Source organism: Dermochelys coriacea, chromosome 10 (assembly GCF_009764565.3).
Source record: "Dermochelys coriacea isolate rDerCor1 chromosome 10, rDerCor1.pri.v4, whole genome shotgun sequence".
Taxonomy (NCBI): Eukaryota; Metazoa; Chordata; order Testudines; family Dermochelyidae; genus Dermochelys; species Dermochelys coriacea.
The window spans coordinates 70,778,091-70,800,772 of NC_050077.1; the positions used below are offsets into that span (position 1 = coordinate 70,778,091).

The window sequence follows — 22,682 nt, forward strand, 5'->3', positions numbered from 1 at the left end:
ATCTGCTGAAAGCAGTATGGCGCCCACATGGAAAAAAGGCGCAAAACGATTGTCTGCCATTGCTTTCACAGAGGGAGCGGCAACTGACGACATGTACCCAAAACCACCTGCGACAATGTTTTTGCCCCATCAGGCATTGGGAGCTGAACCCAGAATTCCAATGGGCGGCGGAGACGGGCGGGAACTGTGGGATAGCTACCCACAATGTACTGCTCCAAAAGTCGATGCTAGCCCTGGTACTGTGGATGCACTCCACCGACTTAATGCACTTAGTGCATTAGTGTGGGGACACACACAATCCACTGTATAAAATCGCTTTCTAAAAAAATTGACTTCTTTAAATTCGACCTAATTTTGTAGTGTAGACCTCAGTGGCTCAAACCAGCCAATGTGCCCACTTGGCATGGCTGCAGTGGAAACTGGTATGACACTGGCAGACCAGGTGCCGACTCATGCCAAGACATCCACACCCCCCACATTTCAAACGAACATGGACAAATACATAGCTGGAGCCAGTCTGGCTCCTCTGTGTTAATACTGATAGAATTTGAATCCCTATTTTAGGAATGTGCTCAGTGTTTAGATTTTATTTAATGCTTGTACATTTCTGCATGCATTAGTCTCCCTTATAGCATCTGTATCCCATCTTATAAGATATTTGAGCATTTCATTGTAAGCTTCTGTAACTGTAAGACACCAAAAAGAAAAGGAGTACTTGTGGCACCTTAGAGACTAACAAATTTATTAGAGCATAAGCTTTCGTGAGCTACAGCTCACTTCATCGGATGCAAGTGAGCTGTAGCTCACGAAAGCTTATGCTCTAATAAATTTGTTAGTCTCTAAGGTGCCACAAGTACTCCTTTTCTTTTTGCGAATACAGACTAACACGGCTGCTACTCTGAAACCTGTAAGACACCAGACAGGGGAGAGACATTAGTGTGAAATGGTGGCCTCCAACAGAAAGTGTTATATTCTGCCCTACAAGAAAGGCCAATCAGCATCAGATCAATTAGTGTGGAACATCAAAAAGGATGAAAGACTTTACTGATTACTTCCTCCCTCCCCCATTAAGAAGAGACATACAAGTGAATTCCTCTCAACAGCTGAGTTTCCAACTAGAAGCAGGAAAGAGGAGGGAGGGTAAAATTCCTTGACTCTGAGGGGAAAGGATTACTTAGCAAAAGATCCCCAGTGCTTAGCCTGGGTTAGCCCTAAAAAGACATACAAAGCTTGATTTTAGAAGCTTTATTATTTTTTGAAACTTAAGACTGGAAGTAATTTGTGTGTATACGTTTACCTTCTTTAACTTTGTAAATAACTCTCTGGTTTCCTTTTCCAGTATAAGGAATCTTCAGATAATTTATTATAGGGTTGGCTACAAGGATAGTCTTTGGTGTGAGATCTAAGATGAAATTGACCTAGAGTAAGCAACCTGAATATTGTTGTGATCTTTGGTGTAAGGGGCCATCTATCACAACGGTAGGCTCACCTGCATAGCAAGACAGATCAGAGTACCCCATGGGACTCTGAAACCCATGGGACTGTCTGTGACTTCATGTTTAGGCTGTTATAGTGCCTGAGGAGGGTACACTTGATAATTGGTTGGTGAAATCTAAGAATAGCGCTAAGTATAGAACCAATCTGGGGTTTGTGACCTGGTTCCTAACAGTCTTCCCTGGGGTTGGTACCCACAGTCTTGAGCCACTGCAAGACCATGTGACAAGTTGATCAATCCATTTATTAAGTGTAGTGCCAGAGTCTGAGAAAAAAAGAAAAGGCGTACTTGTGGCACCTTAGAGACTAACAAATTTATTTGAGCATAAGCTATCTCAAACGAACTATGAGCTATGCTCAGATAAATTTGTTAGTCTCCAAGGTGCCACAAGTACTCCTTTTCTTTTTGCAAATACAGACTAACACGGCTGCTACTCTAGAGTCTGAGAAGTAAGCCAAGATGTGCCACCCAGGAGCATGACACAGCAATGCAGCAGCATCAGGAGCCTTTGAAATGTAAAGGGGAACAATTCAGACAGACTTGCAGCTACTGCAGACTCAAGAGCACATAAACCAGATATTGGAGACACAGGAAAGCCTGGAACCTCCTGCAGATCACTAGCAAAGTTTCCTCACTGGTTGAGTACCTTGCTGTAGATTTCTTTGTTCTAGATTTGCATGAGCCCTCCCTTTGATACAGGAAAAGTAGGAAGCTTTAAGTAAAAGGCAGAGAGAAAGGATTTGTTCCCCAGAAGAATTCATATACCACAAAGTCACCTATCTGCTAAAGGACTCCAGACCTATTTTCATTAACTGTACAGATTTTGGTGGTAAAGGGAAGGGCCACTTTAAACATATTTTAATCACTACCTTCATTCTTGTGCTAGCACATGGTTATCAAAACCAAGACTGTGTCAGAGGTCAGGTCTCACTTGTTTCCACCATTACAAGTTTCCCTTCTGCTTGGCCAGCCTAGTCAGTTTCTGGCTCTCATGCACTAGCACAAGGTGTCCTGCATATGATTGAAGGGGATGTTTAATACCAATTTTAAGCAAGACTGGGTGAGTTCAGAGAGACATTAGCAAAATCAGCCCCATTTAAGCCCAAATTACTTGATCCTATCCCTTTGTGAGTTTATTTAACTCAGAGGTGGCAGTCACATACTGGAGCCTGACAGGTGAATTGTCAATAATTAATAATACACTCTTCAGGGGATGTGAACTGGTTATTTTCACAAATAACAGTGGGGCAGCCCATGTCAACACAATCTATGCTAAACCTGCATGGGAAGTGGGGAGTTTTAAGATGTGTTTCATAAGGCTTCCCCTTTGTAGTCTGAATGCAATAGAAAGCTTGTTTAGACAGCTGCATAGTTCAAACCTTGTTCATAGTACAGCCCAAGTGCACCAAGTTAGTTGTTGGCCAAGTGAGGGGAGATCTAACACTCTGTTGGTCTGTAACATACTAACTTTGGAACACTGCTGCAAGACTAGAGAGGGAAGGGGATGAATTGGGGAGTGAAAGAATGCAAGGAGTCCCTGGGGGTGGGAGTGCAATGTGCTCCACCGACAGAAGCCACAAAGCACATGACCCATTAGTGTAAGTTACACTTTGTGTGGCTGCACTTTCACCTCAGCAAAGTGAATGCTGACATTTCCCAATGGCAGTCCTGTTGGGTCACCCCATGTGCTGGCTAGATAAGTAAACAACACGTTGACCAGTTACTATCTACTCCCGTACCCTTCAGTTTCCTCCTGAGAGCTAGATTCTGGAGACTAGATAATCAAGAGAGCTCAAGGCTTTTACTTCTGGATGCTCAACACTGGGGCCTACCCTGACCCCACACTTACTTAACTGCACAACTAGGGCTAACTAATAAAGACCAGGCTGTCAAGAGTATTCAGCAGCTCCCATTGTGACACTTATGGCCAGATTTTAAACCTAAAAAGGAGCCAGGCTCTTTAGGTACTTATGGTCAAATTAGGGAGTGCTATTACTCCGAGGCATTTCACATCCCCTCCTCCTCCCAGCAACTTCCAGTGGGGTTGGTTGTGTTTCAGAACCATGATTTGTTTTAAAGGGAATCCGAACAAGAGACACAGCTCTCACCTGATTTTTATTGCCAGCCATCCTCCTTTTCACACTCAGGAAATATACATCCAGCCTGCACAAGCTTCATAATCTCTACTTCTAGCTTTGGAAAAGGTTTGTGGCATGAGTACTGACTCTTCTATGTTCAAGCACTACCACATTGCGCAATAGATGCCCTAATATTTAGGTGCCTCTTGTTTGACTCATTTAAGCAGCACCACTCCATAAAACCTCAGACCCCCAGATACTATATTATCTAAGCAAACAGGATCACGTCTCTCTTGTGAAAAATTCTCTCTGATATTTTAATAATACTTGTTACCTTAATACAGGGGTTCTCAAACTTCATTGCACCACGACCTCCTTCTGACAACAAAAATTACTACATGACCCCAGAAGGGGGGACCGAAACCTGAGCCCCACCACCCCAGGCAGGCGGAAGGGGTGCCAAAGCCCAAGGTCTTCAGCCCCAGGCAGTGGGCCTGTAACACAGCCTGGCTGCCCAGGGTTGAATCCCTTAGGCTTTTGCCCCAGGAGATTGGGCTCAGGCTTCAGCTTTGACTCTAGTCCTAGCAACCCTATTAAAATGGGGTCATGACCACTTTGGGGTCCCAATCCCCACTTTGAGAACCACTACCTTAGTAGATAAGCACTATAACATTTAAGACTACTCTGTGTACATATTTGCTTTCACAGGCAGCACAAGTGAAATTAGCATTAAAGTGATTTACTACTTCTCTAAAACACTGCTTTTCATAGGCTAGGCCAGCCCTGCTCACATCATTTCCTTTACCATGCTTCCTCAGGATAGCAAGCACCTCTTCCCCTGCAATGTAGCCTTTATAAGGGAACAAACTGACCTAAGGGGCAGGAAAGAGCTGGCAGGCTAGGAGCAGTATTACTCTGTTAGTCAATTAGTTGCTCTATTTCCCCCTTATAGAAACTGTTAGTTTCCAGTGCTCCTGTGTTTTACTATGTGGGTGATTAATTCAGGCTAATTGCATGCAGGTGCGTGGTTCTTACTTTAAGAGCTAGGCATTAGGTGATGCTTGAGTCAGGCTATAATCTGAGAGAATTTAGTCTCCAGTCCTGAAAGCTACCTCACAAAGGTGGACCTGTATATGTTTGGTGTTTCCTTCAACATCAGTGGAGTTCTGAGTGGGCATGAGGGTCTGTCTGTACAGAACAGCTTGCAGGATCAAGGCCTCAGGCCTAAAATCTCAAACATGTTTAGGTGTCTAGCTTATGGGAGTTAGGTGCCTAGATACTTTTGAGGACCTGATCCTTAGTGTGTGAGATTTCTGGGGGCAGGCATGCTGATCTTTGTTTAACACGTTGGCCATGCTGTAAATATTTGTACTCATGATAAAGAATAACAACACATAAAGAAAGCCCAAGATTTCAACCGATAAATATCAAGATTCCATAGGAGAGCAGACGTTTGAGGACAGCCTGAAGAGAGTGGGTTAAAGTAGAGTGCCTAATATCTGGAATGGTTTTTTAGCACCAGGAGCAGCCATTATTTTAGATTTTCCTAACTATTACTTTGCAATTGCCTATTAACAAGCTACGTGTTTTAAAAATTTGCATCCTGGAGTCTAGTGATTTACATGTGATCCTCCACTATCTCTACTGTCAGGGTCTTTGTCCCACATTTGGGCTTTAGCAGGTTGAGATGTATGTGTTTAAAAATGCTGTCCTATGGTTGGACGTGATGGATAAGAAGCAGCTGGACTGGTTTATAATTTTTTCCTTGATACTGGATCATTTTGCATCCAAGCTGGAGACAAGTAACTGTCTGTAGATCTTTAGATAATCAAATATGATCATCCTCAAACATCTCCTCTTCAAAAGACTGCTAAGAAAAAATAATGCTTGCACTGGCAAATACCTAGACGTGCTTGAGGTGGCTGCAGGACACAGGATGGAGAATGAAGAAGCAAGAATGTTGCATTCAGCGTGGATGTGGGTGAAATACTGTACCCTGATAGAAATGGGTGAAGAATGAATTGCAAAGAGGGTGGACAAGAATGGAACATGTGGTGATACTGTGTTTCTCCTGAATATTCACACATACATTTAACAATGATATACAATATTGTATATGCATTCATGCATACCCAGTATGATGGTGTTGACTTTGGATCAGATGCTCATATATCCCTATTCGGATATATGGCTGGAATGTACAGCCATAAACCCAGATCCTGCGACACTTGCAAGCATGGTTAACTTTATTACTGTGAGTAATCTTATTGAAATCAATGGGGCTTCTCCGAGGGCAGTAAAGTTAAGTATATGCATAACTGTTTGCAGGATCAAGCCCCTATGTTTTCAACAGGCCTTGTTCTGGGATATTCTCCCACTCATGCATTAAGTCAGGATCTGCTGTGGCATTACTCTGGGATATTCTTCTGTGTTTTGGGATACACGCACCAGGATCTTATTAGCTACAATTATTAATTCATTATTACTATTATTGCAATTTCACCCAGATGGTTCAAAAATAATCTGAAACTTTTTGAAAACAAATATATATACAATTATAGCTCTTTAATATGAAATAAAAATAAATGCAAACATTAATTAAATTATTTCAGCTGTTGCATCAGGACTGAGTTTGTGCTTGCTTCTGCGTTATGGGATTTGCCCTATGGCCATTGCTCTGGGATTTTTTTTTCTGAGTAGCAGCCCTGTTAGTCTGTATCCGCAAAAAGAAAAGGAGGACTTGTGGCACCTTAGAGACTAACACATGTATTTGAGCATAAGCTTTCATGAGCTACACCTCACTTCATTGGATGCATGTAGTGGAAAATACAGTGGGGAGATTTTATATACACAGAGAACATGGAACAATGGGTGTTACCATACCCACTGTAACAAGAGTGATCAGCTAAGGTGAGACCTGATCACTCTTGTTACAGTCTGTATGGTAACACCCATTGTTTCCTGTTCTCTGTGTATATAAAGTCTCCCCTTGTGCTCAAATAAATGTGTTAGTCTCTAAGGTGCCACTAGTACTCCTCTTCTTTTTCCTTTTTCTGCCACTTTAAAATCGAAGTTTTATAAATATAGTTTTTAAAAAGCTATTTTTTCAAGTCAATGCCTGCGACCGCGGCAGGACTCGAACCTGCAATCTTCTGATCCGAAGTCAGACGCCTTATCCATTAGGCCACGCGGCCGCTCTGGATCAAACCGCTAACGACAGCCATAGGAAGCTGAGAATGCGGCCTGGTCGCTGTGGGTGATTCCATGCACGCCGAGGACGGGGGGAGAGACGGAAAGAGCGCCCCGCCGTGTGGGTTGGTCCATTCGGGCACCGCCCCCTGCTTGGCCCGATCGTCTGAGCTCGCTGGTAGCCTCGAGACTCGGCTCGCAACGCGCCCGGCGGCAACTGCCCCGCCGCTGCGGGCCGGGGCCAGCGGGTGAGGGGGCTGGGGGGAGCCACCCCCGCAGGCTGAGACTATGCGGGGTCCGGGGGAGGGTGGCTGAGGCCATAGGGAGCGAGGGGAACGTGGGGGGAGGCTGAGACCCATGGGGGGGGAGGGGAATGGGGGGGAAGCTGAGACCCCTGGGGGGGAGGGGAATGGGGGGGAAGCTGAGACCCATGGGGGGGAGGCTGAGACCCATGGGGGGGGAGGGGAATGGGGGGAAGCTGAGACCCATGGGGGGGAGGCTGAGACCCATGGGCGGGTGAGGGGAATGGGGGGGAAGCTGAGACCCATGGGCGGCTGAGGGGAATGGGGGGGAAGCTGAGACCCATGGGGAGGAGGCTGAGACCCATGGGGGGGGAGGGGAATGGGGGGGAAGCTGAGACCCATGGGGGGGAAGCTGAGACCCATGGGGGGAAGGGGAATGGGGGGGAGGCTGAGACCCATGGGGGGGAGGGGAATGGGGGGGAAGCTGAGACCCATGGGCGGCTGAGGGGAATGGGGGGGAAGCTGAGACCCATGGGGGGGTGAGACCGGGATGTGTGTGAGGGGAATGGAGGGGGATGAGACCCAGAGGGAGGGAGTGAGGGGGAGGCTGAGACCCATGGGGGAGGAGAGGGGAATGGGGGGGGATGAGACCCATAGGGAGGCTGGGGGAGGGATGAGGGAATAGCGGGAGGCTGGGGGGGTGAGGCTGAGACTATAGGGATTGCGGGGAGGGGAGACCTTGGGGGATGAAGGGAGTTCTCCTTTGCAGAAGGGGAGGCTGAGACATGTAAGGGCAGGTTTGAGGGGAAGCTGAACCCCGTTGTGGGTCTGGGAGAGGAGGTTGGCAGAGAGATCCTTGCAGGGTAGGGACGCTCTCATGGATGGTAGGGAAAAGCCAAAGGGGAGAGGAGCTTTGTGATGGGCCACATGGGGTTTCATTGACCTATGGTAGGGTGGAGTGAGCTCCTGGACTGGGATAAGCCAGGTAGTTGCAGTATCACCTTATAGCTTTGTCTACACTGGAGGGGTTTTTCTTAAACTGTCCTATGCTGGTTGTGCTCCAGTGATGCTCATGGTGGCTGCAAGTGCTCAGGTTCTTTGGGAGAGAGAGGAGAGGGGAGCCTCAAATTAATTATGCTAAATTTCAGTCCTTCTATTGGGCTTCTCTTTGCAGACCTGTCCCACCAAAAAGGGCAGACTCTTGCCCATTCTCCATGTTACTAAAGTTGTCTGAAGATGACACATTTGCTGTGGAGGAAGTCGATAGCACATCTGTTTCCATCACTGAGAGCCAGGCAGCGGAGATGTGCCTCAGGTTCTTCTGCCAGTCGCCCAGTGCAAGAGGAGGTTATGCAAGATTCTGGTACCAGTCAACGGCGAATGAACCCACTAAACATCCAGATGCTGTCCAAGTTTCTTCATGAGCAGATTTTCCGGGGTGCTCAGGTGCAGTACTCAGATGCTGATATCAAGAGGAGTGTGGAACATCTGCAGAAGCATGACCTGTGGGGCAAAGAGACAGCCACGCTCCCTGATGTGGAGCTGCAGCTGCCCCGTATGTATGGGAGCGATCTTGATGAGCACTTCCGAATTCTAGCGCAGAAGCAGAGCCTTCCTTACTTGGAAACTGCTAATCAGCTGCTCCACTGCGAGGTGCCACCCATGCCCTCACAGTGGGCTTGGGAAGTTGGTTGGACACAGTATGGACCCAATGGTGAGAGGAAGGCTGTAGACTTCCCTGAAGAACGAGCCTTGGTGTTTGATGTTGAAGTGTGCATGGCAGAAGGCCATTGCCCAACACTGGCAGTGGCTGTTTCTCCAAGTGCCTGGTAAGATGTGATAACTGTAATATACAAGAGAAGGCACAACGCTAACTGTTACTACAGTGGACATGGATGGAGGAGCAGCAGAGCTGAGCTTTTCCGTTGTGCTAAATACTTGGTTTGATAGGGAGTAAATGGTCCCATGGAGCTGTAGCCTATTGGACATAGGCCAGTTCTAAAGCCTATGTGAAATTCCAGTTCGACTTAGTTAGTGAATTCAGTACTGATTTCACAGCCTTGGTGCATGAACAGGTAAAACTTGGGCAGCAGCAGTGCAAACTTCCCTACGCTGCTTCCTGTCAGTGTAGCTCAGCCCTGCTTGAAAATCAAATTCGGGGGGGGAAAGAGGAATTTGGCTCCTCCTTCCTTAGTCCTTCTACTAAGACTAGCAGAGGGGAATCAGTCTTCACAATTTTAAGTAATCCAAAATATAACGTGGTTCCTTTCCAGGTATTCCTGGTGCAGTAAGCGGCTGCTAGAAGAACGCTATACCTGGTCCAGCCAACTGACTCTGGCTGACTTTATCCCACTAGAAACTGCTCTGAACTCAAGCTGTCTCACCAAACAGGACTGGATAGAGAGATTGGTGGTGGGTCACAATGTCGCCTTTGATCGAGCACACATTAAAGAGCAGTACTTGATCCAAGTAAGTACTTTCCTAATTTATGTCCATTTCATCCACCTGCTTTCTCCTTGGCTCTGTGCATGGCTTTGAGGAAAGCCACTTAGGACCTGATTTTCAAAATTTAGTGTATACAATAAATTAGTTAAATGTATAATTTATTTTACAAAGTTAATTTGCTAGGGCAGTTACTGCTAGTTACACATTTAACCAGCCACTTGCATGTACGCTCACCTGATCTGCATCTGCAGTTGTAATTGTACACAAATTACACATGCTTTTGTAAGTATAATTGCACTCACCTAATTTTGAAGGTCAGGTTTTGTGCCTTAGTTAACTGTAAGATAGGAATAACATCACTTCCACACCTCATGGGAGGGATTGTGAGCTTTGTTCCATTAAGGGTTGTGAATTGCTTTGAGATTCTCAACTGTAAAGTGCTACAGAGGCAGCAGTCTGCTTCTTGGTGCTTTTCAGTTTCCTTTCCCTGTGAGCCAAAGTATAGAGACATTTTGCTTAGCATCAGGAAAGTCATGAAGACCAGAGCTGGCAGATGACATGGACTTCAGTAGTCCAAGATATGCGACAAAAATAGCTTGTAAGTAGTGGAACAAAGCAAGACATTTTGGTAGCATCTTGATTTACTGCCATAGTACAGGCCTGGATTCTTTCATTCTGACCCCAGAAGCCTTCAGAACACAGAAAGAACAAGCACTCCCATTGCTGCCAGAGTTGTACATGGGCTTGGATCTCTGTGATTGATTTCAGGGCAAGCTGTCCAATCTGGGTGTCAGATTTTGTCAGTTCAGCACGAAGAAGAGCAAGATTTTGAGTCTTAAAGTCAAGTCCCGGTTGATTGCCTGTGTGCACAGAACACTAGCAGCTCAGTCACTGAACTGCCTCCCCACCATCCCCCAGCTCCATTCTTGAGAAGCCTGAGTCTGTGAATTGTGAAAAAGGCAGTGGCTCCTTGACTGCCTGTTCTCTAACCCAGCAGTTCTCAAACTGTGGGTCAGCCAGAGCTGAAGCCAAAGCCCGAGCCCAAGCGCCCAGGGCCAAAGCCCAAGCCCGAGCCTCACTGCCTAGGGCCCAAGCTGAAGCCCAAAGGCTTCAACCCTGTGTGGCAGGGCTCAGGTTACACCTGGGGCTGAAGCCCTTGGGCTTTGGTTTTGGCCCCCCCACCGAGGGCGGTGGGGCTCGGGCTTTGGTCCCCTCGTCCTCGGGTTGTGTAGTAATTTTTGTTGTCAGAAGTGGGTCACGGTGCAAAGAACTTTGAGAACTCCTAACCTGCTGTGCATTTTAGGGCTCCCGAATGCGTTTCCTGGACACCATGAGCATGCACATGGCCATCTCAGGGCTGACGGGATTTCAGCGCAGCCTCTGGATGGCTGCTAAGCACGGCAAGAGGAAGGGATTGCAGCAGGTCAAGCAGCACATGAAGAAAACGCGCAGCAAAACTGAAGGGCCTGCAGTGAGTAGGAAAATCACTGAGGAAATTTGTGCATCGCTAACTAGTGCTATAGAGCCTAACTGCTTGTTTTCCTTCATTTTGTTTCCTTAGCATTTAAAAGCCTCCCCCTTCCTTCGCCTCCCCAAAGGAATGGTTTAATGGACGGCTCCATTGCATTGTCTGAAGGAGAAGAGTCTGTAATAAATGTTTCATATTGTGCTGTTACTGGCCATCTCTAAACTCCAGCTGAGGTCTAAAAACTGAGCTAGGCTCTTTATGACGTGATGACATAAGAGATAGAAAGGGACTGCAGTCAGAACTCTGCTGGTGACCTAGTGCGTAAGGCACAGGGGAGCCATCTTGCACTCCTGTAGCTTCAAAGGAGCTACCGGTCTACCAGGAGTAGGAAGTGGTCAGTGACAATAAGGCCAGTAGCTCTGACTTGCAAACACAGGAGGAGTAAGTCTGTGGAACAAGAGAGGGCCTTTTACCTTGACAAAAAACAGTCTTGCCCCACTCATATCTGTTCAGAATACTGCTGCAAAGATTATTGTCCTCGCCTGTCACTGTGACAATATTATCCCTCCATTGGTTCCCCCTTCTCTAGTGTATCAAACATTTCACTTTCAAGGCCCTTCACAACTTATCCCTAACCTACCTATCTTCTCTCATTCATTATCGAGATATCAACTCCTGCCTCCAGTGCCCACTTGCTAAATTTTCAAACAAGCACCTTTGTGTCTTCTCCCATGCTACCCCTTATTGCTCAGAAGGAGCTACCTGTAAACATCTGCAAATCTACCTCATTATCCTCCTTCCAAAACTCTCCTTTGCCATAATGCCTACAAAAACCTTAAATTATACGGAGACTATCTGTTGTTCTGAGTTTGCACAGTTTCTAGCACTGTGAGATCCTGGTACATGACTAGGGTTCCAAGATGCTATACAAATATATAAATAATAATTTGTATATAGTCTGTTTTCTTATCATAACTGTACTTTAGATATTAGTTTAAAAATAGCACAACAAACTGCCTCTGCATGTCAGCTTCCAGTTCTCTTCCTGACCTGAGCTGGCCTGCTGGCTTGTCTCTTTACAGATTGGCTCGTGGGACTGGGTGAATATCAGCAGTATTAACAACCTTGCAGACGTGCATGACCTGTACGTTGGGGGTGAGCCGCTGGAGAAAGAGGCCCGTGAGCTGTTTGTCAAGGGGAGTATGAGTGATATCAGACACAACTTCCAGGTAAGGGTGAGCAGCTTCTGGGAGAGGCCGGGGAGGAGGAGCCAGGCCAGGGGGCTTTCTTTAATTATAAAAACAAAACTCTCTGCAGGAATAACATTTTCTAGCAGCATGTTTTCCATTTCCTTGTAGTGGCTTTTAGATACATACAAAGCATCCCCAGCTACGGGAAGGAAAGATGGAGCACTTTCTGCTACCGTTAGTAGTCTCCATGGGCAGCATCTCTATACTAATGATCAGGGCACTTACAATTGGGTCCTTTTTCTTGCAAAGTTGGTGCACGTCTCTGTCTCCCAGCACATTGCCAATATAGCCATTGATTGACTAAGATTTGCATGCCTCTGACCCAGACTTCTGAGATTTCTTTCCCAGGGAGAGACCCGAGGGGAAGTTTGTGAGGAAGGGGTAGAAAACGGTGTTGTGGAGGTATTTAGAATAACTGGCTGACAGTCACAATGACACTAGGTTATTGTGCCCCTTGGCTCGACCAGTTCATTGCACTGTGCTCTATACACACAGTCTAATCTTCCTACTTTTTGCCTGTTTCTTCCCCAAAGGAACTGATGAAGTACTGTGCTCTTGATGTCCAAGCCACTCATGAAGTGTTCCAGAAGCAGCTGCCACTCTTCATGGAGAGGTGAGAAGGAGTTTGACCTCAGCCAACACAAAAATTAACTGTTGCACGGAGCCATGAAAAACTGGCCACAGATACAGGGAATTTGGCACAGTTGGTGCAGTCTTATGCAGTCATGCTGAGGACCTGAGTTTGATCCTCTTGGAGATGTGGGGTAAACTCATTTCCAGCTTGGCATTCAGCATCCAAATTCTTTATGTTGTGGAAGGTTACAATGGCAGATGGTTGCCAAAACTTTGGGGATCCACAGAGCCCCATTGCATGGGAACCCTGATGCCTCTCTCCTGGCTAGAAGGAATAAGCATCATAATTTCACATTCAGCTAAGGTGGGCAGCTCTTAATGAGAGAGTTCCTGTAATGAAGCTCTCATGGATGGGACTGAGGGATCTTGTTGAAGTGGACTTTCTTCTGCCTGCCCTACATACAGATTCATATTGGGGCCTTCAGTAATTGCTGGTGTAGGAGGGCAAAAGCCATAGACAGTTCTGGGCAGTAGCGTGAGGTTGGGAAACTCCTAAGTGGAAATGGAGCTGAAGTTACAGATTTTATATCTTTAATTGTAGAATAGCCTAGTGCTTACAGGCCAAATGCCTTCTGGGTTGTGCTTAATATCATATGTATTTGTGCTGTAGATGCCCCCATCCTGTGACCTTTGCAGGGATGCTGGAGATGGGTGTTTCTTACCTGCCTGTCAATCAGAACTGGGAGAGGTACGTGGTTGAGACTCAGGACACCTATGAGGAGCTGCAGAAAGAGATGAAGAAATCCCTGATGAACCTGGCAAACGATGCCTGTCAGCTGCTTTATGAAGAGAGGTACCAGTGGGTGATGAGCATCATTGCAGGGGGAAATGCAAAGGAGGAAAGGGCTTAGATCCTGGCACTTAGTGCAGGAAGAGAAAGCATTTTTCATTTAAAAACAGCAAAGGAATTTACTTAGCACTGATATGACAGAGTGTTTGGATAGCTAAGGAGATTGTTGATGAGACCTGGAGCCACTCGTCTTTAGATCGCCAAATCTGTCCCCATATTCATAAGGGCTGACCCTCAATCCAATCCCTAGTAGACAAGTGTTCACAGCTCAGAAAGTATCTTTATAATTGGCACCAGCTGGTTAGCAGCCTCTGTAGAGGCTGAAGATTCAATGGAGACTGAATTCCAGACTGCTCAATCTGGGCGAGGCATGTTGGCAAAGGGTAGTATGCGGGAAGCTGGCATTGCTGCGGTCCACTGCTTTTATTCTGTTCATAACTCTCAAGTTAATACTTGTTAGGGAAAACAGCCAAAAATTAGGTCTTTGTGTATCCCTCCTCGTCCCTGGTAAAGTAAACTGGAACCAAGTGTCAGAATTCAGGACATCGGCAGAGTCTAGATCAGACAGAATGTAGAAACGCAAAGCCAAAACAAGCTACATGTAATGTTGTTCTGCCATGCAGGTATAAGGATGACCCCTGGCTATGGGACCTGGAGTGGGACCTACAGGAATTTAAGCAGAAGAAGAAGAAAACAGTAAAGAAGAAAAATGAAGATGTAAACAGCGAGCCAGCCAAAGTGGTGGCAAAACCGTCTGCCCTAGAGTGGCAGGAAGGTAGTGCTCTTGGTGCGTGCGCGTGGTGGAGAGGTGAGGGTGGAAAATAGGTTTAATACCAACTATCTCTAAGTTCTAGTGAGGTTGTAGCACAGAGTCTAAGCAGTGGCAAATCTGAACCAATGGGAAAGTCCAGCTGTCAAGTAGAGGTGTAGTCAGTGTAACTTTCTAGAAAAGGAGGAACAGAAACAACTGAGCAAACATTGAATCATGTATAAGAGCAGGCATGTCAGAAAGGGCATTGTTTCTCATCATGCTGCATTCCCAAGTGGGTGCAGAGAGAACATCTCTTACTGAGGTTACATTTATTACAAAATCAGATCCTGGTCCCCCCAGTGAAGAGGAAGAGCTGAGAGTCCCTGAGAGCTGGGCCTTCCTGGAGCGTCTGAAGGAGACTATCTGTTTGCTACCAAAGAGAACCCAGCACCTGCCAGGCCACCCGGGGTGAGTCATTCAAAGGAGATTTGCATAACTCACCACCTAATGGTGACTTTGGTTTGTAGGTGGAAACATATCCAGCTGCTATTACGAATCTATGTGTTATCTGAGCTCCTCTTCCTGCCCATGGGGCCAGGATATTCCAGCTGTCTAGTCCCTTTCTAAATGCCTTTGTCGATGAGCATTAAATATCTAACAGGTGGTAGAAGGGTAGATGAAGTGGAGAGCCAGGAAACTGAGTGGATGAAGTATGGACCTTTTGCTTCAGAGGCCAGGGTTACACTCTGGCTGTTGTGAGATTAATGGGTCCCAGTTTAGCTCTCAGTAGACAGGAGATCATCTCTGGAAGCCACCACTAAGAATTGGGCACATTTAAGTATTCTGCTCAAAGTGGCCTGTGCTGTGCCAATGTGGAAATTTAAATTGCCTCCCACTTCTAGAGAAGATGGACCCTCCTGCATGTTGGAAGCATTGCAGCTACCCCACGGCCCTGCTATCTGATGTTGAAGGTATACTCAACATATACGTTGTTTTATGCCCAAAGAAAATCTGAAACTGCCTCTCAAGGCTGGCAGTTCTTGAGAATGGGTTCCTGAGCTGAAGCATGTGCTCTTCCCAGAAGAGGAAGAGAAATCCCCATACTCCCAAGATTTCTCGTACTCCACTGCAATCCTTTGTCCCAAAGAGACAGAACAAATATTCAGGCTTCTCCAGACAGATGGCAAAATCATTTCTCTGTCCCTTAGACATGCAGCACTTGGAAAGTGTGTGCTTGAACATGTAGGTAGGAGGCAACCACTTAATGTTTCCTTTTGATGGGAGAGTTCCACTCAGATGGTCTTGCATTTGTTGATGATCCCACTGATCATTCACTGGATGTTAGATCAACTAAGTGAGCCCGACAGATGTGCTGTCCTCATAGTTGGGAAAACCCTGTCCTAGGCTGAAATAGGATGGACCACCTCGAAACATTAATAGTGAAGGGAATTTCTCATGTTGCCTTGTTAACCAGGAAGTAGATGGGGAGGAAACTTTGAACTGCTCTTGAAGCTTTTCTCCCCAACCTAATTGTTACTGTCTTGGGTCTCTAGATGGTACCGTAAACTCTGCCCACGCCTGAATGATCCAGATTGGGTGCCAGGTCCCAGTCTCGTGAGCCTTCAGATGAGAGTGACACCAAAGCTAATGAGACTAACCTGGGATGGTTTCCCAGTGCATTACTCTGAGAAGCATGGCTGGGGCTACTTGGTGCCAGGGAGGAAGGACAATTTGCCAAAGGATCTCTCAGAGATAGAAGAGCCATCCTGTCCACACAGGTAGGAGAGTGAGAGAGATGGGATGGGCTATCTAAGGAGATGTTAGCAGTAAAGCTACTGTATTCACCAAGCTGAAAGAGAGTCCCATGTTGCTAAGACTTCTGATCTTTAGTGGTTATTTGCTGAACAGTTTTGGGGAGAGAGGTTCTGGGAAGAAGGTCAGCAAATTAATTCAGAGCTCCAAAGTCTCAAACTGCTTGTCAATCAAACAGGGCAGTAACCTGAGGGCATTAAAGATGAATCTATTCCTCCCTGAACAGAAACCTGTGCTTTTCTCCCTTCCTATTAGAGAAAAAACCTCTCTGGCTAAGCAATGTTTGGCTGGGAATCTTGGCCTCTCCTTCTGAAGGATGCTGGGGAGTACTTATTTTCATCATCTTATCTGAACAGATGTCCTTGTAGAGCCTGGTAACTCTCTGTCCTAGGGTGCTGCTTGTGGTGGTAATAAATTCTACTTCAGATGCTCGATATGAAACCTGTCTCCACTCCCAAAGACGCAGGTTCCTGAGTACCACTCATCTCTCATTTGCCTTCTCCCTCTAGGGTTATGGAGCATCTGTATAAGGAGTATTGTAAGGAGAGAGGGAATGAGCAGCCTGGCTCACTGAACACCTGCCTTGAAGAGGAGCTCATGTTAACAGACAACAGCACTATCTGGCAACAGGTAAAACTGGGTTTGCTGGAACTGAGGGACGAAGGGAGTAGTGGCTCAGAAAACTTGTCCAAGGCACCTGTTCCCCTTGGAAAAGCGTGACTGACAAAAAGTCCACTTGCTTGAGTGAGAAGAGAGGGGCCCGACTGCTTTTGGCTCCTGCCTGGCAAATGAACCAACTATCCCCCGGGGTTCCTCGATCATTTTCCCTGTGGCTGGCTTTCTTGATTAGGCTTGACTGATTCATACGGGAGTTGCTTTCCTTGATCATTTCCCTGAAAGGAATCTTTATTTTTGGTATTTTTTAATGTTCTGTTCATATATTAGAAAAAATAAGTTCAGTTCAACTCCACTGAACCAACATCTGACCTCTTCACTCTCATAGTCCCTCTGGTTTTCAGCTACTAAAAGTCTGGCTAGGTGGCTACCCTACTCAGAGATTTGTTAATGCCACATCTTAGCAGTCTGTGACTTGGAGCAACTGAGAAGTCATTTCAGAGAGGGTTGAGGGAAAGAAGGGAGGGTCTGAAGTAGTGAGAAGCAAGAGAATTTCTTGTAGCCTGGAACAGAGAATCCCATTTTGGAGTCCAGAGGCCCTCTTCTCACAGACATTCACTAAGCCCCTATCCTGTTCTGCACAGCTGCTTTCTTGCTGGTTCTACACTTTTGTGCTTGTATCCAATTAAAGTGATGTAAGAAAGGGGACTGGTTGGCTTGGATGGGAATGGGGTGGAGCGCCTCTTTCATCCATGCTGCTGATTCAAATCCATCACAGTCATAAGTGACTGAGTTATTGTCCTCTGATGGCTCTTCAGCAGCCTGTGTGAAAAGAACTGGCCTCCTTGCTGAGAGTTTCGGCAGAGAGGCCAGAGACTAATAGCTATGGAGCCTGAATTCCCCATTTGCCCCAGGGTGGTCTCTCCAGGTCATTACTGCATATTATTGCCCTGCTGCTTCCTAGTCTGTACCTGTTTCAAAGATAAACAAGATGCCTAAAGTCTTCTTGGATATCAAGCAGACACCTTTCGCCAACACACAACTCACTTTAAAAATGAGGAAGCTGGAGAGCTGTGGGCCCAACAATGTGCTGGAGAACAGCAGCCTCGTACTATAAGAGGTTCCTGGAAGAGCTGTCCAGGCAGCCCCTGATCTAACTGGGAAGCCAAAGAACATACTAAGAAGCTCTCTGATCCTTCTGTCCCCTTTGTTTCCAGGTGGAGGAGCTGAGCCGGTTGGAGATGGATACTGATCTGGAAGCTGAAACAGGCAGAACAGCTAAAGGGCCCAGACAGGTAAGTGGAATGTCCTACTGAGAGTATGTCAGCTAACTGGGATTCAGTGCACAGGTGCTGCTCCAAGCAGAACAAGAGGGCCCAAGCTCCTGCATGGCTGACGAGGAGCAGTTCCCTCCATAGCAAGGTCCCGTTAGGATGCTGCTCTCAGGAGTCCAATGGATGTCTCCATTGTAGTGTGGGAGGAGTCAGGCTTTCATTTCCTGGTGCTTGTGTAGTTGAGTTGGCACTACCATTAACTAGGTGCTTCCCCCACCGCTGAGGCTTTGTCTTCTTTTGGCTCTAAGTTTAGCAAGTGTCTCATGCTGGATGGTTTCAGGGAGAAACTGCTTACCTGGAGCTGGAGTGTGCGGAGAGCCAGCCTATATTTCACCATGGCAATGGCCCTTACAATGATATCAACATCCCTGGCTGCTGGTTCTTCAGGCTGCCTCATAAGGTGAGTGGAGTCCATAGGATGCTTCTTGTTTGTTGCTGAGCCCTCCGTGGAGTGCAGGGTATGGCATTTGAGACCCATGGCTGACTCCAAAGGGGGAGCGAGTGACATATCTGGAGACCATTCCCCCTGCACTGACCCAACTATGCTCTTGCTGTCCTCATGCACATCAAGTACATATTTTGGGTCTCAGATGAGACTGTACTCAGCCTCCCTAAAGCCCTTTACTGGCCTAACTGGACCAAGTCCCAGCTCCTCACTTTCTCCTTCACGGCTTTGCACAGTCTCTTCTTCTTCATCCTCTCTGCTCTCATTTCATCTCCCCTCCTCCCTCTATGGCTCCTCACTCTCCCTCCTCCCACTCAGGATTGTGTACCTTCAGCTGGATTACCTCCCAGTTCCTGTCTGCTGAATGCACTTGCGCTCCTTCTTCAGCCTCCACTCCTTTGATGTAGCCACCTGCCCTGGTCAGCAGCTCATGGCAGGGCTGGTGTTAAGGACGTGCTTGTAAAGCTGTGGAATGGGGCAGGGAAGTGACCAGGGCTTCATTTCTAGTTAATAATAATAACCGCTCAATGCACAGAGCCAAGCCAACTTCCTTTCTTTTGCTGTTAAAGGATGGGAATGACAACAACGTTGGAAGCCCTTTTGCCAAGGATTTTTTGCCCAAGATGGAGGATGGCACCCTACGGGCTGGCATTGGGGGCGCTGACGGGACGAGGGCCCTTGAAATTAACAAAATGATCTCGTTCTGGAGGAACGCTCACAAGCGAATCAGGTGAGATAGTCAGACACTAATTCCTCTCCTCCCCCCAATTAAACTGCGAAGTCCCCACCCGTGGGGGATCTGCTGCTGAGTGACCAATGATAACGGGATTTGCACAGGAACTGTGGTGTAGTGCACCTCTGTATGCTGAGGCACTGAGGAGCATTAGAGCTGATAAGGGAAGGAGCCCTGAAGGCCTCCAAAGAGGCTGATCTGTGGCACAAACTTTGCATGCCTGAGAAAAAAAGGGATTAGGCAAAGAGCCCAAATGAAACTCTAATGGGTGAATGCAGGAAGGGAGCTCAAACAATGAGCAAGCAGACTGGGTCAAGAATCCTAGCGCTGTGGATCTGGGGTTGGAGGGGCAAGTGTCTTCAACTCCCAAGGAATGCAATGGCAATTCAACAGGTGCTCCTATGGGTAAGGGTCAGGGGAATGTCAAGGCCCAGCTAGATCTAATATGGACAAACTCTCCACTAGGATTCCTAGGGACTGGGTTGGGGGGATTAGACATTAGTGCTGCAGAAGGACTGTAGATCTGTAATAGTCTGAGAGTACATGTGCCCCTGCTGTTAGCACGTCCAGGAGTCAGGCAGGTAAATGCACACATTGGGGGTCTGGTAGATTTGCTACTAACTCCTCGTAACAGAGTACGGTAACTTCAAAATTGTAACATGCCCCTTGACCACTGCTGTTTTTTTGGACAGGGAGCTCCTCCCATGTTAAATATCATTGTCTGTTTCCTGACAGCTTGCTGTGTGGGGTTGTATCCGCCTGACCACTTTACAGGGGGCTAATCTGAACTGTGGTACTGGAGATGCAGGATCTGAGTGAGGAAAGCAGGTCCGAGGGATGAAGCCCCATCTCTTATCACAGCCTCAGTGTCCCATCCTGTGAATGAATGATTTTGCCCCTGGGTCTGGATTAAGCTGAAGTTTTCATCCCTCAGTTTAAAGCATTATTTCCATGTAGCATTCAGTTAGAGGTGGGAAAATGGCAAATGTCTGGTTGGCTCCTGATCACTCTGCCCATTGGTGGCACCTTTTTTGCTCTTCCATAGTGAGCAGCGGCCATTGTTAATGGGAATGGGTACTAACTGGGCTGTCGGAGCGTGGGCAGTGCCAGAATGTGCTGCTTCAACCCAAGCAAGGGGACAGATCTCCCACAAACTAATCTTTTGGCAGTCAAAAGTACCCAAAACATGCTTAACTGATCATTAAAACTGCCTTGCCCTCGGCACATGCTGGCATTGCAGGGGCTAGAAGCACCGTGGAGACAGTATGCTCAGCTCTAGTGTGTGGGCCTTGAGCAGCTGAAGGAAAAAACCTGAGAAAAGGGGATGCAAAGTTGGGGGTGGGGGAGAGAGACTGGGTTCCCCAAATAGAATCGAAGATCCAGGGTGAGATCTTCCCTTCAAGAGTTTACCTGCCTCAGCTGCTGCTGTTCAAGGCCTTTCTCTTCACAGTCTGTCTCACTGGGGCCCTTGCCTCGTGTTCTTGTTTCGACAGCTCCCAGATGGTCGTGTGGCTGAAGAAAGGGGAGCTGCCTCGATCAGTAACTAGGTATGTGAGGAAATGCCATACAGGTCAGTGGCCCCTGTTCAGTTAAATCTGACCTTTGACTACTGGACCTTTCTTTCTCTGAGACTATGGGAACCTGAATCCTTAAGGGGGTCAGAATTGGGGCCGTACAAGGGGAATAGTCTCTTTCCTAATTCCCCTACTTCCTCCCATCAGTCTCAACTCTCCGGCCTGTGTTGACCATGGAACTAGCTCAGCAATCAGACTCCAAGATGGGATTATAAAAGAACTTTAGAAATGCAGTCCCATGTGATGGATCTTTCTTGGCTACAGCCACTGGGAAGTCCCTTTCAGTTACTGAGTTCAATGTGGGAAAAGCCAGAGCCAGACCTTCTTCATTCCTACTGCTCTCCAGTGGGCAGGCAGTGACACTCCACTTCTATTCCAGACATCCGGACTATGATGAGGAGAGTAATTATGGAGCCATCCTACCACAGGTGATAACAGCAGGGACCATCACTCGTCGGGCTGTGGAACCCACCTGGCTGACTGCCAGCAATGCCCGGGTACAGAACTGTCTCTTTTAGTGTTCTGGAGAGGGATTATTTGTGGAGCACAGTAGTGTGGGATTTCTCCTGCCATACAGGGCAGGATATCTCAAGCTAGTGACAACTGTCCTGGATTAGAAATCAGATTTGGGAGAGCGGGGGTATGTCTTGGGTTGGATGTGAACTTTGTAGATCTCAGAGGCTGATTCTATAATCCTTTGCCCTCTTGCCTCACTGAGTTGGCCTAGTAACCTAGGGCTGACGAGATCCAGAAGCTCAAGGGCTGAGAGCAAGACCTCAATGAAAAGGGAGTTAGAATCAGTGGAGACCTTCTAGACTCCCATCTGGGATGCAGAGGCCTTTACAAAGGAATGGGGGTAAGAGTGGAGCAGGGCAGTAGCTGGTCTCCTTGCCTGGATTTCCCTTGTCAGGAGTGTCTCTGCCTGGCATTTCTGCACTGGAAGAGCTGTGTGCTGTTAACACCACATGATATGATCTTCCAGGAAAGCAGGATGCAGAGGCCGAACAGCCACTGGAGAAAAGTTGTGTTTAGCTTGGCAATGGTATGGGGAAGGGAGGTGTAGGAGGACATGCTCAAAGTGGCATCAATCTATGTCTGCAGGCTGACCGGGTAGGCAGCGAGCTTAAAGCCATGGTCCAGGTCCCTCCGGGCTACTACCTCGTTGGAGCAGATGTGGATTCCCAGGAGCTCTGGATAGCTGCTGTCCTTGGGGAGGCTCATTTTGCTGGCATGCATGGTGAGAGGTTCAGCTGGAGCAGCACTGCCCTGCAATCATGTGACATGGACTGCAATTAGGATGCTGGGCCAGGATGTAACATTGCCATGGTGATGCTGTGCGGTCTGACTCGGACCCGTTTCCAGTCTGCATTAACCTCCTCTCTCCTGCACCCCAGGCTGTACTGCATTTGGCTGGATGACTCTGCAGGGGAAGAAGAGCAACGCCACAGACCTGCACAGCAAGACGGCTTCTACAGTGGGGATCAGCCGGGAGCATGCCAAAGTCTTCAACTACGGGCGTATCTATGGGGCAGGCCAGCCCTTCGCAGAGCGCCTGCTTATGCAGTTTAACCACCGGCTGACACAGCAGCAGGCAGCTGAGAAAGCTCGGCAGATGTATGCAGTCACCAAGGGGATCCGGCGGTGAGTGCTGCCTTGTGGTTTAACTTAGCAAAGCTTTGACGTAGAAAACTGTGGGGAGTGTGATCTGTCTCTGGCATTGTTGTGTCCACTGTTGAAGGAGCTGGCCAGAAACTTGCTGCACTGTTAACTCAGTCTGTCTCCAGCTGGGTCATTCCTCCTGGGATTTGGACCAGAAGGGTCCTTTGTT

General features: G+C 47.4%; 1 protein-coding gene and 1 non-coding gene across 6 annotated transcripts in view; one reads left to right on the forward strand and one right to left on the reverse strand.

Annotated features, from left to right (window-relative positions):
• Positions 1 to 747: 747 nt before the first annotated feature.
• Positions 748 to 22,682, forward strand: part of POLG (DNA polymerase gamma, catalytic subunit) — a 28,918-nt gene continuing 6,983 nt past the window's right edge. Inside the window, exons 1-18 of one of the 5 annotated variants that reach the window (XM_043494186.1) lie at positions 748 to 791; positions 7,990 to 8,833; positions 9,278 to 9,473; positions 10,753 to 10,920; positions 12,000 to 12,146; positions 12,701 to 12,780; positions 13,411 to 13,593; positions 14,214 to 14,365; positions 14,686 to 14,809; positions 15,895 to 16,119; positions 16,663 to 16,783; positions 17,986 to 18,063; positions 18,383 to 18,502; positions 19,117 to 19,277; positions 20,774 to 20,827; positions 21,234 to 21,351; positions 21,956 to 22,091; positions 22,249 to 22,495. In XM_043494186.1, coding sequence (XP_043350121.1) covers positions 8,241 to 8,833; positions 9,278 to 9,473; positions 10,753 to 10,920; positions 12,000 to 12,146; positions 12,701 to 12,780; positions 13,411 to 13,593; positions 14,214 to 14,365; positions 14,686 to 14,809; positions 15,895 to 16,119; positions 16,663 to 16,783; positions 17,986 to 18,063; positions 18,383 to 18,502; positions 19,117 to 19,277; positions 20,774 to 20,827; positions 21,234 to 21,351; positions 21,956 to 22,091; positions 22,249 to 22,495 — 2,903 coding nt within the window. In that variant the 5' untranslated portion in view covers positions 748 to 791; positions 7,990 to 8,240. Of the gene's footprint in view, positions 792 to 6,788; positions 7,011 to 7,759; positions 8,834 to 9,277; positions 9,474 to 10,752; positions 10,921 to 11,999; positions 12,147 to 12,700; positions 12,781 to 13,410; positions 13,594 to 14,213; positions 14,378 to 14,685; positions 14,810 to 15,894; positions 16,120 to 16,662; positions 16,784 to 17,985; positions 18,064 to 18,382; positions 18,503 to 19,116; positions 19,278 to 20,773; positions 20,828 to 21,233; positions 21,352 to 21,955; positions 22,092 to 22,248; positions 22,496 to 22,682 lie in introns of those variants that run through there. The other 4 variants (XM_038419488.2, XM_038419487.2, XM_043494185.1 and 1 more) reach the window with 4 other exon arrangements.
• Positions 6,695 to 6,767, reverse strand: TRNAR-UCG. The gene has a single exon. It is a non-coding gene; the product is annotated as a tRNA-Arg (tRNA).